Source organism: Macadamia integrifolia, chromosome 9 (assembly GCF_013358625.1).
Source record: "Macadamia integrifolia cultivar HAES 741 chromosome 9, SCU_Mint_v3, whole genome shotgun sequence".
Classification (NCBI taxonomy): domain Eukaryota; kingdom Viridiplantae; phylum Streptophyta; class Magnoliopsida; order Proteales; family Proteaceae; genus Macadamia; species Macadamia integrifolia.
The window spans coordinates 539,655-554,331 of record NC_056565.1 but is presented as its reverse complement, the minus strand read 5'-3'; the positions used below and the strand labels follow the sequence as shown (position 1 = coordinate 554,331).

Genomic DNA, 14,677 nt, shown 5'->3' with positions numbered 1-14,677 from the left:
TCAATTGTTAATTTTAATTAGGTTTTCATGATTAATTTGACCACATATTGTGATGATCTTTGATTGCATGGCTTTCAAGAGATGTGCACAGGTTTGATGCTAAATGGACGGAGATGGTTCAGTCTAGAAGCAAGGGCAAAGGATCAAAGGCAGAGAGAGAAGAAGAGAATATAAAAAAAAAAAAAGAGGGAAAATTTAGGAGAGAGAGAAAACCCCACGATTCTCCCTATCTCCCTTTTTCACACGTTCTCCTCCTTCCCTCTCCTACTTTCTCTCCTCCTCTCCTTCTCCTACTTTATCTCAGCATTTTCTCTCTCCTTGTCCTAACTCCTAACCATCTCCTAAAATTTCTCCTAATCTTAGTCGATCTCTCCCTTTCTCTCCCATCTCACACGCACATCCCCTTCTCTCTTTTCCCTATTTTTTTCTCCCATGCCCATGGTAGCTATTTCTCCCTAGAATTTCTCTCTGTCTCTCTCTCGCCCATAAATCCCTCCCAATCCTTCTCTTTAGAGACACTCTTCATGCTTATTCTTTAGGACTTAGGCTGCCATATCACACCCCTCTCATACATCACCCCTTGCCAGTTTTTCTTTCTTGGTTCTCATAGCTCTCCTTTCTTCTTGGATTGCATATTCTTGTAGACGGATTTTCCTGGACAGCATTGCATTGCGCCAAGGGTTCATCATCACCATCATCATTGCTGCCCTTCATTCATTAGTACTATGAGTGGCTAAGTCTTCTTTTTATCTTTAGGTTTAGATGAAGTTTTGAGTTATTGTTATTTAATTTCTAGTTGGAATTCATACTTGATTGCTTGATGTTAAAGACCCCCTCCCATTGTGGATGATTTTTAATAGTTAAATTAGTTTAAAATATTTGTTTCTGTGATTAAGTTATTCTATTCAAGCAATCGTATTTTATGTTAATTTTTTATATACACTAATGATGGCCTTTAACCAATCAAACTAAGCGTGCTAAGAGAAAGTGATAAACGATAATGCTTGATAGGATAGGTCATACTTAGTGTAGTCAGAGATTGTGTTTTTGTGGTTGTTTTGGAACTTGTAGTTTCAGTGAACCGAAGTATGAACCATAAATTGGTAATAATACCAAAACGGATTCAAGACCTAAGGATAGCTTCTTCTCATTAATTCTTGTTCTTGTTAATTGGCTTACTTAGTTTTAATTTCAATTCTGAATTTTACAAAATTTGAATTTTAAAACAACGTTCCCTCGATCTTAGTAGATTTAGCCTTCTAGTTCCCTATGGGTTCGACCCCTTTCTTACCACTATCTCATAGTTTAGTTAGGGTTTATTTTGATTCGTTCAAGACAACGATCACCCACAAAAAAAAAAAAGGTATAGAAATTTATCCAGAAAGGGTTAAATCACCTTCTAAATGGTTTGTACATGACAAGACAGCAATGCTCCCCTTACGATCTGAGACAAAAGCAGTGTCCATGTCCATTAGAGTACAGTCCGCAACTAATCTCTGCATTGGATCACAGTAGAGCTGCTCCAGTTTTCTGAGATCCTGGTACATAAGAAAGCACAGTGGGCAAGTCCCAGAGGACCAGAATCACCCATCAGATCTATATCCTGTTTTGCATATCTAAAGAACATAGTCAACACACTAGTAATAACATGATACAATCTTCTTAAGAAGAGGAGGCAAGATATCTGTAACTCTATATTAATAGATTATCCTAAGCACATCGACCTATGTCTTAAAGAACAAACTGTTGTAGTGTTCCCGTGCTGACTGACCATTCCAAAGTCTGATTCAAGAAGAACCGAAATCCACCAGTACATCATCACTAATATTAAGGATATAAACAAAAGATGAAAGAAAAAACATTTGCACTAGCAGTTGAATTGTTGCTCATTAGGCAAGAGTTTCAGGTGTGCATTCCCCACTAGATTAATTATTTGAGTTGACACCATAAGGATGGTCCATACTCCAACCTTTTCGCCATCCAACCTTAATGGTCTGCCCTCCAAATTGAACGGATCAACCAACCTCTGTGATCAATTATCCAATCTCCTTCTCCCACAATCCATAAAAATCTGGATACGACATTTATATACTCCTTAAGATAAATAATTTGTAACCGTGCTTTTTACCCTTTACATATAACATGTTTCTTATTCCAATGAGGGTAAATACTGTCATTTCACATATATTGTGCAAGATAATGACAGTTTTTAATAATGGCATAATGATAAGTCACTTTCAAATTACTTTTGAAAACCCTTTCATACCTCTAATTTAAAGAACTTTTTGGAAATGAGACAAGAGACAATTAAAAGGTGTCAACTTCTAAATACACCTATAAAGATGTCATTTAGACAATGCCTTTATTTAAAGACTTAAGCAGTTCTAACATACCTCTTGATAGGAATAGAAAAGAATTCCGTCACGGCAATCACCAACTGCAATCCTTGTAAATTGGGTGGTTAAACATGTTATTGCAAAGCGTGTCCTCCCCAAAGCAAACTTTCTCACCCGCTGAGGATTCTCATTCAAAAAGCCATATACATAAAACTGAGAGAAAGAAATTTGACATCCCCATCAGCTCTTCGCATGATGAGAAAATTCAATAGACATATAAGCTTGGAATCTTGTGAACATATATAGTTGACTGCAGACTTACAATATTACCAGCAGACACCAAGAAGTAACGGTCGAGATATGGACATACAGAAAGTACCATTCCAGGCATATTGGTTTGGTAAGCTACACGCCACTGCCATGCTTCAGATTCTTCAAGTTTAACTCCCTCACAGCTATTATCATCAGGGCTACTGCAAAGGCTACTGCTTGAAAGTTGTTCAGTGGCATACCCAACTATTTCACGAAATGGTGACGTTAGTTGAGTAGATGAACTTGTCTTGGAACAAAAAATCCATGAACTGCTAGCAGAATTTTGTGTATGCTCAAGGCAGAGGACAAGTAGACGCCCCTTGGTACTGTCAAGAAACGAATAATTAGAACAACTATAGAAATGCAACATAGGCATATATTCGTATTTGAGGTTTTGGCAAAAGAGTTTGCATTGCACGAATAAGAATCAAGGCATGAATCAAATTGTAACACAACATATACAAAACCACAAAGAATAGGCATGCAAAGAACTGTATTTCCCCCAAAATTAGCTACACTATATTGTTAATCAAGCATCCAAATGGCATAGAGGAGTATATCTAATAGAAACTGATAAGTTATTTACCTATAAGAGCAAAACTTAAAATGAAGGCATGCAATTGACAAGATATAGTGATAGGAGAGCTGCGCCATAAAGTACAAAATGAGCAGGAAAAAATAAAAATAAAGCAAGCAAAGTACTATAACATTCCAAACTGATATTAATCGCATGACTTCAAGATTGCAACAACATATATGTTCCGAATTGAATAACAGAGGAACTCATGACATTTTTGTATAATGCCATATCCAAACTTTCCAAGTTAAAAGGAAAGAGAGTATTACCAGAGTTCTGAATATTAAAGAGTGCCACAGGATAAGAAGGAACACCCCTCATAACCTGAAAGGGATGAGGAGGGAGAGAACTCAGAGAAGAGAGAGGTGTTACATTGTCATTCCCACCCCCCCCCCACCCCAACCCCACCCCCCCCCCAAAAAAAAAAAAAAATTGAGTAACTATAAAATTCTATTGGGCACCCAGCAAACACTAAATGTACAGCAAACATGTCACACCTCTTAAGGGAGAAAAGAAAGCAAAAACAAAAATCTGATACCCTCAGAAGCCCCCCAATATACGAGTCCCCCCCCCCCCCAACCCTTCTCTGGCCAATAAATCACCAAGAGCCGCCATACCCCCATCCCCTAACGAACAAAATGTTCTTGTGTCCACAAAAGGACCTAGCAACTGCAGATACTGGGGCTAAAAAGTCCTCATTCTGCTGATAAGAGAAGAAGAGAGATAAAACGGCAAGAAACTAACACTTCGAATGAAAGAACAGACACGAAACTTAAGAGAGAGACTTAAGATTCAGTCGGGGAATCTAATATGAGACGATAGATTATGAAGTCAAAGCTGAATGTTAGGCTAAAACTGAAACCAGAGTAGGAAAATTAGCAGAAATCGACGTAATCAGAGAGACAGAATTATGGGAGACAAGGAGAACTGGAGAAGCTCAATAACTCGTAAAAGAATGGATCAGATGGCGACAAACTTTAAGTTGATTTGCCTTCAAGACAGGAACTTGTAATTATGTAAAAATATTTATTTAAAAAAAAAAAAAAAAACTAAACAAACGGACAAACGAACGAACGAACAAAAAAAAAAACACACACACACACACCTTGATTTAAAGAATGCGATTAAACAAAGCAGGCATAGGACGGCAGCTATTAGAGGAGTTTAAACTTTAGATTTATTAATCAGAAGAGAACTATTAGGAAACAATAATAGAATTTTAAATATTAAATCTCATATTTACTCAATCAGAGAGTGAGTAGAAAGCACTAACAAACACTGATAAGACCAAAACCTCCCTAAAAATAGGGATCAGGAACAGAAACCAACTAAAGAACTAATACACCAATCCAAACCTGGGATTTCAGCAGCACTCATGTGCGCACATGCACACACACAAGCATCCATTAATTTCACTAACTAAATCAGAATTCATTAATCATCAAGAACCATAAGGTACAGCAAAGAACTAACCCTTAATGGCTTAATTATATACTAGACTGACCTCTAAAACCTATTCAAACAATGACTTAAATTAGAAATCAAAATGCTATTAGAAAAACCAAATTCTAGACCTCTATTGGACTGGCTGCCTTGCCAATTTCTTTGTTAGCACTTTCCTAGGTCAAAGCATTTATTCTTAATTGTGAAAGGGCCTTATGATCTTTGCTGGATTGGGAAGGGCTCTACACATATATTATGGTGATCTTCTTACCGTGGCGGCGAGGCTGAGGACAAAGACATCATTGTCTTAGATTATATCCAGTCTTCTGATCATGGACCAAGCCCTATCTTTAGAGCAAGTAACTCGCAAAATTCTTTTGTCGGTTCTTTCCTTTTGGCATTGGATTGTACAGAATGCCCCTTAATTGTAGTTTCAAGTTCAATGATGCATTGCCACCCTTCCTGAGGGAAGAAGGCCCCTTTATGAGTATCAGGCAGAATATACCTCCCTCGAGGCTGTTTGATGCCCTGTATAGTTTGTCGTCCTGCATCACTGGCCCTAATATTTATTTGTTATAAGTCATAACCTTCTTGGAAAAAAAATAAAGTTGTCCTGCCATACTTGTACCTAACTAAAACAACAAATGTTCAGACAACTATACCCCTGTTGGCCTGTTCCATCAAAGTAAATCTACCTAAGGTATTTGATTCATCCCTATACCCTTCCAGTCTGACTACCCAGGGTATGGGGGGGATGACAAACAACATTTTTGTATTTAGAGGTTCAGGGCCATACATTGGTGGAACCTACTTGTCTAAATAAGTAACTTGGAAAAATATATCAAAAAAAAAAAAATGTAAAGCTGTCAAAGGGCATTTACGGTTTTCCTGTCACATTTTTCCAACTGAATTTCAGAAGTTTTATGATTAAAGCAGCAACTAAATGGCAACTGAATTTTTGGAACTAACAGGAAAACATATGATAAGCTTCTGGTAGGTATTTAACCTTTCAGCTTCCCCACTGGGCATTATAGCTCTTCCAGTAGACAGACTGGTCCCAACCACCAAGACTTGTTCATTTGCAACCTTCACTAACTGCATAGATTTTCCAGTTTCTCCAGGTTCAAGCTTGTACGTTGAAAGAACTGAACCACTAAGAGGATCTACGCAGCAAATGTCAGATGAACTTGACTCCGTGTTTAGGTCTGTCCTCATAACAAGTAATAATCTGCTTTCACTGTGATATAAGACCTTCCGAGGAGTACCTCCAAGATAAAACTTCTGGACATTAAGCCTCTTACAGTGAACCATCTCCACCTGTACTAGAAATTTAAGAAAAGTGACTTTTAAGGCTAATAACACAGAATGCTACTGATAAAGACAACTAACATAACATATAAGAAAAGCCAGCCCCTAACATGCAGTCACAGCAGTTCAAAAATTTCATTAACAGAAACACAGAAGTAATCCAGTTTCTGCCAGTCTGCAGACATCTAAAATGTTATATATTTGAAATCAAATGAATGCTACAGGTAAAAAAAATTTGTTTTGATGTTACACGTTTTACAAATGATGCCATTGCTTTTGCATGATTAACAAACAAAATGCAATCAGCAGTCCAAAACTTTTTCTAGGTGTTGGAATAGGAATTAGTGTGCCGCAGGGGCACGTTGGGGGTTTCCCCCCTCCACCGACCCTAATTAGAGTGGGGCGCTAGATGGGGGGTTATAATTATAAACACTTTGTTTGTTTTGTTTTGTACTCTTATCATGACTTATCATGATAGTCATGACTCCTATCATGAGTCTATCATGATTTTATAATATAAATAGAAGACTTGTGTGATCAGTTGAAGACACACAATCATTCTCCCATTCTTCCTGTTAACATGGTATCAGAGCCAAATTTCTGATCTAGGTTTTCAGTTTCTAAGCCCCTTCTCCTTCAAAGACTCGCAGAACTTCACTTTCCTTTCCATTACCTTTGTTAGCCTCCATCTTATCTTACCTTTGTCCCATTAACTCACCATAGGGCAGCACTAATGAGGTGATTCCTATGAATCTAGTGGTTGTCCTATAACCTACCTCTTACGCTTGCTGGTAGAGGCCTCACTGGACATATTACAGGAAAATTGAAGAAACCCTCTAATGAGGGTACCTCTCAAGATAAATGGGTCACTAATGACTCCTTGGTAATGTCCTACTTGATTGGTTCTACTCATCAATCTATTTCTCGAGGATTTTTTCTATTAGATACTGCTTCTTAGATTTGGGCTGCTGCCAAGGAAACTTATGAGCAACTAGGGAATGATGCTCAAGTATTTGAACTTCACAAGAAAGTTCGTATCACTACCCAGCAGGAACTCTCTATGTTCAAATATTATGCAGAACTTCGAGCTCTACAGTATAAACTGGACCATTATGCAGATTATCATCCAAAAAATGTTGAAGACAGTACTGCTTACACCAAACATGTGGACAAAATTAGGTTGTATGATTTCTTGGTAGGCTTAAACATCGAATATGATCAGATTCGTGTTCAGATACTTAGCAAATCTGTTGGTGTATGATGTCTTGTATTCCGTCGCAGTTTAATCCAGGGAGTATTGGTGCAGCACCTAGCGGTCCCGCTAGCCGGTTAGCGGGCCGTGGGGGTTGCAAGGGGGGCATCCTGCCCCCCTTGCATAGCAGGGGGTGTAGGGGGGGCAGCCCCCAGCTCAAATTTTTTATTTGAGGGCAATCGTAGTTTAATCCGGATTAGGGTTTTTTCGCTATATATTTGTAGCGAGGGTTTCTTTCTCTGTGATGCAAGCAATACTGAGAGGTGTGAGGACGAGCGCTGTAACCCTATTCTCCATTGATAGTGAAGCAGTATCTCATCTCACCGGGTACGTAGGCAACCTTGCCGAACCTCGTAAAATCCGTGTGCATTGTTTGTTTTGTTTTTCCATTATCTTCTACATCGTTTTAGGGTTGCATTTCTACAAAATCTCCCTTCCCTACTCTGGAACAGTCCTTTGTTATAGTTTATACGGAGGAATTTCGCCGTATCTTTATGCTACATACTCCTACTACTGAAATATCAGTTCTACAAACTAGATCCACTATTACCTCTGAAGGAGCAAATCGAACTAGTGAGTCTACCAAGGAGATTGTTAAATGCGAGCATTGCCACAAACGATACCATACTAAGGCCAACTGTTGGAAGCTCCATAGAAAACCTACTGATTTTGAGGCAAAGCGTGATCAGGGTCGATCCAAAACTAAAGCCCATCAAGCTAAGACTATAGACATTCCCCTTGCACCTGATATTGGACTCTCCCAAGAGGAACTTCAGGCTTTCAAACGTATGCTTAAGGCTTCCAATTCAATCCCTTCAGGTTCCAATTTTGCTCGCTCAGGTATCTTATTTGGTGGTCATTGTGCATCAGTCGTCTCCACTCCCTGGGTTATTGACTCCGATGCCACTGATCACATGACCGGTTCCTCCAGTTTATTTCACCAGTATTCACCCACCTCGGGCAGAGATTAAATTAGGGTAGCATATGGCACCCTATCATCTGTCTCCAAAAAGGGTTCTATTAAGTGTTCTTCTTCTATACCTCTGTCTTTAGTTTTATATATCCCTAATTTTACTACTAATTTGCTATCCATTAGTAGTCTTACTAAGGACCTGAACTATAAAGTAACATTTTTTCCTTTCCATTGCATATTTTAAGATCTGGTAACGGGGAAGATGATTGGATGTGGTAAGGTGCAGGGTGGTTTTATTTGCTTGATGATGGTTGTCTCCCTACTTCTGCAGCATCACCAACTCCTCATCAGCTATACTCTGCTTCTTCTGAATTGACTCAATGGCACTATCGTTTGGGACACCCACCAATTGGGATCTTATCTCTTTTATTTTCGCATTTAGTTAAATCATGTACTAGTGATGAACTCTTTCGCGAGGCTTGTACTCTGGCTAAACAGATTCGTTCTAGTTATTTACCTTTAAATAAAAGAAGCTTTTCTATTTTTCATTTGGTTCGCTCTGATGTGTGGGGTCCATCTCGTTAGACATCTATTTCTGGGAAAAGGTGGTTCATGTCCTTTATTGAGAGTCACTCCGGAACTACTTGGATTTACATGATGCAACACAAAAGCGAAGTGTTCGGTTGTTTTCAGCGGTTCCATAAAATGATTCAAACTCAGTTCAATGCAACTCTTAAAATTCTGAGTACTGAAAATGGAAAAGAGTACATGAAGGGTCAGTTTCAAAAATACCTAGCTGATCATGGGATTCTTCACTAGACAAGTTGTGTTGACACTCTTGCTCAGAATGGTGTGGCTGAACGCAAGAATAGGCACTTGCTGGATATTGCTCGATGATGTTTGCTAGATTGGTTCTACCTCAGTATTGGAGTAATGCTATCCTCACAGCAGCCTACTTAATCAATCATATGCCAACTCTTGTCCTCAACTCTCGAACTCCTGTTGAGGTTTTTCAAAGGACTACATCCTTCCTGGTTCCTCCAAATACTTTTGGGTGTGTCTGCTATGCTAAAGATCATCATTCACCACAAAAATTGGAACCTCGAGAAATGTATCTTTCAGGGTTACTCTCCTACACAGAAGGGATACAAGTGTTACCATCCTCCTACCCGGCGTACAATAGTAACAATGGATGTTGTGTTTCATGAATCTGTTGGTTACTACTCATCGTCACCTCTTCAGGGGGAGTCTGGAGTTACTACTGAAGAAGAGATTACTCTGAATCTACTTGCTCCACCAATATACCCACCATCATCACCTCAGGATCCTCATGCTCCACAAGATAGTGAAAGGTCAGAAGCGATTGTTCCAAATCAAGGGGAGATGACTCCATTTCAGAGAACTATTGGTGAATTCTAGAGACAGATTGATGACTCCACTCTTTAAGTGGGTGTTTGTGGTAAAACAGAAGATCGATGGTTCTGTTGACAGATACAAGGCAAAGCTTGTGGCCAAAGGGTTCACTTTGACTTATGGAATCGATTACGAGGACACATTTGCACCAGTTGCCAAGTTGACCTCTGTGCAAGTGTTACTCTCATGTGTTGTAAACCTAGGATAGGAACTCCAATAGCTTGATGTAAAGAATGTTTTCCTCCATGGAGAGCTCGATGAGGAAGTTTATATGAAAATCCCACTAGGTTTCTCTAGTACAAGAACTTAAGGCAAGGTATGTAAGTTGAAGCGTGCCCTCTATGGTTTGAAGCAGTCACCTAAGCGTGGTTTGGAAGATTTCACAAGGCCATGACATCTGTGGGTTATAAGCAGAATAATGCTTATCAAACATTGTTCATAAAGAGGTCCAGTGAAAAAGTTATTATACTCATTGTCTATGTGGATGACATCATGGTAACAGGAAATGATAGTACTGAGATTAATCATCTCAAGGGTATTCTGGGTAAAGAGTTTAACATAAAGGATCTTGGAAAGTTAAGGTACTTTCTTAGAATTGAAGTTGTCAGGTCCTCAAAGGCATCTTTCTCTCTCAAAGGAACTACATCCTTGATCTATTATCTGAGACAGGTATGTTGGCTTGTCATCCTTCTGATATTCCTATGGAAGCTAGTAGCCATCTCAAAGAAAAGGAGGGTGAACCAATTGACAAAGGCCGCTACCAATAGTTGGTAGGAAAACTGATATATCTCTCACATACACAGCCTGACATTGTTGTGGCTGTAAGTGTGGTCAGTCAGTTGATGCATGATCCTTATTCCTCTCATATGGAAGCTATTATGCATATCTTACGATACTTAAAGTCAGCTCCAAGAAAAGGGATCCTCTTATCTCCTCATAATCACCTCCAAGTTGAAGCTTATATAGATGTTGATTGGGCTGGCTCACCTGACAGAAAGTCTATCTCTGGTTATTGTACTTTTGTCGGAGGGAATCTTATCACTTGACGCAGCAAGAAGCAGAATGTGGTGGCTAGATCTAGTGTTGAAGCAGAATTTCATGCTATGGCACAAGGGATTTGTGAGTTACTATGGTTACGTACACTATAGGATGATATTGGTGTACCAATTCGTCTTTCTATGATGCTTTACAGTGATAACAAGGTTGCCATCAGTATTGTTCATAATCCAGTACAGGATGACCGCACCAAACACGTGGAGATTGATAGACACTTCATCAAAAAGAAGTTAGATGCTGGTTTGATTTGTGTTTCTTTTGTGGAGTCTGGTGATCAAATAGCTGATGTGTTCACTAAAGGACTGGTTGGAAAGCTATTTCATCCTAATTTAGTCAAGTTGGGCATGTGTGACATCTATACACCAACTTGAGGGGAAGTGTTGAAATAGGAATTAGTGTGCCACAAGGGCACATTAGGGTTTTCCCCCCTCCACCGACCCTAATTAGAGGGGCGGCCAGATGGGGGGTATAATTGTAAACACTTTATTTGTTTTGTTTTGTACTCCTATCATGATAGTCATGACTCCTATCATGAGCAGGGTCTAAAGTATCGGTCCGTATCGTACCATATCGGCCGATACGATATGGACCGATACGATATATGGAATTTTTAAAACCCTTTTATATCGATACGTATCTTACGATACGCACCAATACACCACCAATACGATACACACTGATACGCACTGATACGTACCGATACTCTATGGAAAATTCAAAATCGAAGTGAAATGTACGTTTCGGTATGTATCGGTGCGTATCAATGTGTATCGGTATGTATCGATCGATACACATCGATACGGTCATAAAATGGCCAAGATAGGTAATTTTTCAAAAAAACACAATTTTTTGAGGTGTTTTTGTTCCAAAGTTGCTGCCAACCATTTTTCTCTCTAACTAAAGTGGAAATCAATGTTGAGAACAAGGATTTTACATTTATGGGATAACTACACACCTTGGATTCTTATTGCGATACTCTTAATTTACTGTTTATGCATAATACATGTTATATGTAGCTTTTTTTAACTATTTTTTTATGCAAAAATGTATAAAAAAGTGTTTCCTACCCATTTACGTGCTTATCTTAGCATATCTCCGATACGACACGATGTCCTCCGATACGTGTCTTAATTTTGGCCGACCGATACGGCGACCGATACCGATACTTCAATCCTTGATCATGAGTCTATCATAATTTTATATTATAAATAGAGGACTTGTGTGATCAGATCAAGACACACAAGCATTCTCCCATTCTTCCTGTTAACACTGGGAAAGAAAAAAAAAAAAAAAAAAAAACAGGAATTGAGTGTCTCCAATATCTCCAAATAATAGAAACATGAACCAAATTCCAAAGAGATAGTTCAATATGTAATGGTTAACTAAGATGACAACTCTTAGTCACAGTTTTCAGAAACATGAAGAATGCATTTAAAGAAAGGTGGTTCAAAACGCATTACCTAACAAGAACTTGGAAAAATATACTGCTATTAACAAAGGAAGCAAGTTCCAGAAATTAGATCGCTTTCTACAAGATCTTCAACATTAACATTGCTACCTGTGTGACTATGTCAAAGTTGAGCAAACAGTATCGCTTCACCATATCATGAAGCGAACTATCCTATAATTCCACCTTTCCTTTTTATTACATGTAACAGGAAAAGGTATACTTCTGTAATCAATACGGCAATACCGGTTCTTCAGGTCAAAATGGTTCACATCCAATTAAAAAGCAGACAAGGAAGTAAAATATTCATTGTCTAGGCCTCCAATGAAATTATTCAATTGACAATGAAGAACAACTCTTGCAAAGAACATCTTGACGTTGAGAACTTGAGATATTCGACCAGCCAATAAGGAAAAATAACCCTAGAAAGGAATACTTCACAACAATAAGAAGAAATCTTACCAAATGAAGGCTGTTCTCTGCAACAAATAAAATTCCCTTAGGGCACTCCATAGAACAAACAGGGGTGACATGAGTTGCAGGTTGGAATGAGATAGACGTATATGAGAGACTGCGCCTTGCAGTTTGCAATAACCAAGGCCTGTCACTAAGAGCAATTATATCTGCATCAAGAGAATCACTCAAAGGAACCAGGAAAACAGGAGTAATTCCTATCCGACGGATGGCAATTAATTGTAGATCAACGGGAACATTGTCCCCTGCTCTTTGACCCTCGTTACTGGCACAATATTGCTGCCCAACCAAAGCTGGTGTGGCCATACTTGAAGGAACAGCATCCACATTTCCAAAGCATGAAGGAATGAAAGGGCTTTGGTTAGGCAATTCTGATGGAAATGCCATGGATGTAGCAGGCCACTCCATCCTAAGAAGCATTCCATTTCTCAAACCCGCAAGGATATAAAGTCGATCAACCAACACAAGCCTCACATCTTGAGGGACACACCCACTGATAGCAGTTCCTAGTGTATTGGTCAGGGAAACAACCCCTCTAGCAAGGACTCGTATGCCTTCTTTAGGTACAAACGACAGAATTTCAACTGAAGGTTTATGTGTACCAATAACAAAAGAATTACCAATCTCAACCCCAGCTGGTGTGGCAACCTCACGACTATTATCACCCATATTTAAAGTTGGTGGTTTGCATTCAAATCTTTTTTGTGGTATAGCTATGCAGGATAACTCATTTTGCAGCTTCACATGTTGCATTTCATATATTTCATAACGATACGCTGATAATGACCTGACCCCAAGAATATACAAGAAGCAGGGATTAGAAGTAGCCACAATTATCAAACTATGTCCAACTGCCCCTGAACTGATACTTGCTTTATCAGGGGACCATGACGTACAAATCGCAGCAGATAAAAAGATGCCTTCAGGATGAGCCGCAACTGTTGGCAAACAAAGTCTCACTGCATTTCCATGGATTTGGACCAGCAAGCCATCACCCACAAGACCACATGCTAAAGTGCAGACATCAGGCTGGAAACCAACTGCTTCGGTCACATCAGTAAAGCTTACACCAACTGATAGCACCCTAGTCTCTTCAACGAATGATAGCACTAAAAAGGAATGATAACGATCGGTTACTTTCATTCTCATAGTCCATGTACCAGTAATGCCTTGGTAAATTGGAGCAGTTCTCAAAAGCTTTTCTACACTGATACCACTACGAATAACCCTTAGTGATCCCTCAGGAGCCTTTCCACAGCAGGCAAAAATCTGGTCTTGGTTTTCATCATGGTAATCCACAACTGTCATGTCCAATATTGGAGCAATGTTTTGAATAGGGCTACTATAAACTAGCTTTCCATTTTCCAACTTTAAGACCATCCCATCCCCCATCTCTACAAGTGCAGCAACTAATTCACCTTCAACCCACAAAAGTGCCTTACAAGTTGGACCTCGGTAAAGACAATCAGATAAGTTAACTCTAATGCCTTCAGGATCAGAAGAAACTTCTATCATAAATAATTCGCCTGTATTCAGACAAAACATCAGCCTTGAATGTGTTGAGTTTCCTGGTTCCCAACTCCAAGCATTCACACATTTGGAAGTAGAATTCACTTTACTGCTTTCACTGTCTATACTCATAGGGTCATCACATTTAATGATTTCCATTTTTGAATCTCTGAGCTCCAGTAATGCACGAGCAGCAACATTAAAAATACCTTCATCATCAACATCAAGTCCTTTACATGGCTCTTGAACAGAAGTTTGTTCCTCGACTGGTGTAGATAAAAGACTTAATGTTGTTTTGTAAACACAAGAGGGGTTGTGAGGATCTCTAAGATCCATCAACAGAGCATCACCATCCCTAAACAAGAATGCAAACCCAAAAACATGAGGCACTTCAACGATGTCAAGTGAAAGAGGCCCGGCTTCGGTATACTGAGAAATAACATAAAGAGCATCTTCCCTCATGTTCCATTCCAATAACAACAGCTCATTCAGGATTCCTCCACTCCTGCAGTACCAAAACTTAGTCTTTCAAGTAGTCAAGAACAACCTTACTGTAAGAAGTCCCAATTTTTAAGTTAAAATGGGTAGGAAGTTACATAAACCATGACATGGAAAAGTTATTCTTGTACAAGACAAC

The 14,677-nt window shown here is 39.1% G+C and overlaps 1 protein-coding gene across 4 annotated transcripts in view; it reads right to left on the bottom strand.

Annotated features, from left to right (window-relative positions):
- The window catches only part of LOC122088982 (splicing factor 3B subunit 3), a 30,081-nt gene that overhangs the window by 8,038 nt on the left and 7,366 nt on the right, over positions 1 to 14,677 (bottom strand). For 3 of the 4 annotated variants that reach the window (XM_042658380.1, XM_042658382.1, XM_042658384.1), the window contains 5 exons: positions 12,520 to 14,545; positions 5,675 to 5,985; positions 2,659 to 2,974; positions 2,394 to 2,549; positions 1,397 to 1,538 (listed from right to left, as the gene is read on the bottom strand). In XM_042658380.1, the coding sequence (XP_042514314.1) occupies positions 1,397 to 1,538; positions 2,394 to 2,549; positions 2,659 to 2,974; positions 5,675 to 5,985; positions 12,520 to 14,545 (2,951 nt within the window). The remainder of the gene's footprint in view (positions 1 to 1,396; positions 1,539 to 2,393; positions 2,550 to 2,658; positions 2,975 to 5,674; positions 5,986 to 12,519; positions 14,546 to 14,677) is intronic. The other variant, XM_042658381.1, reaches the window with a different exon arrangement.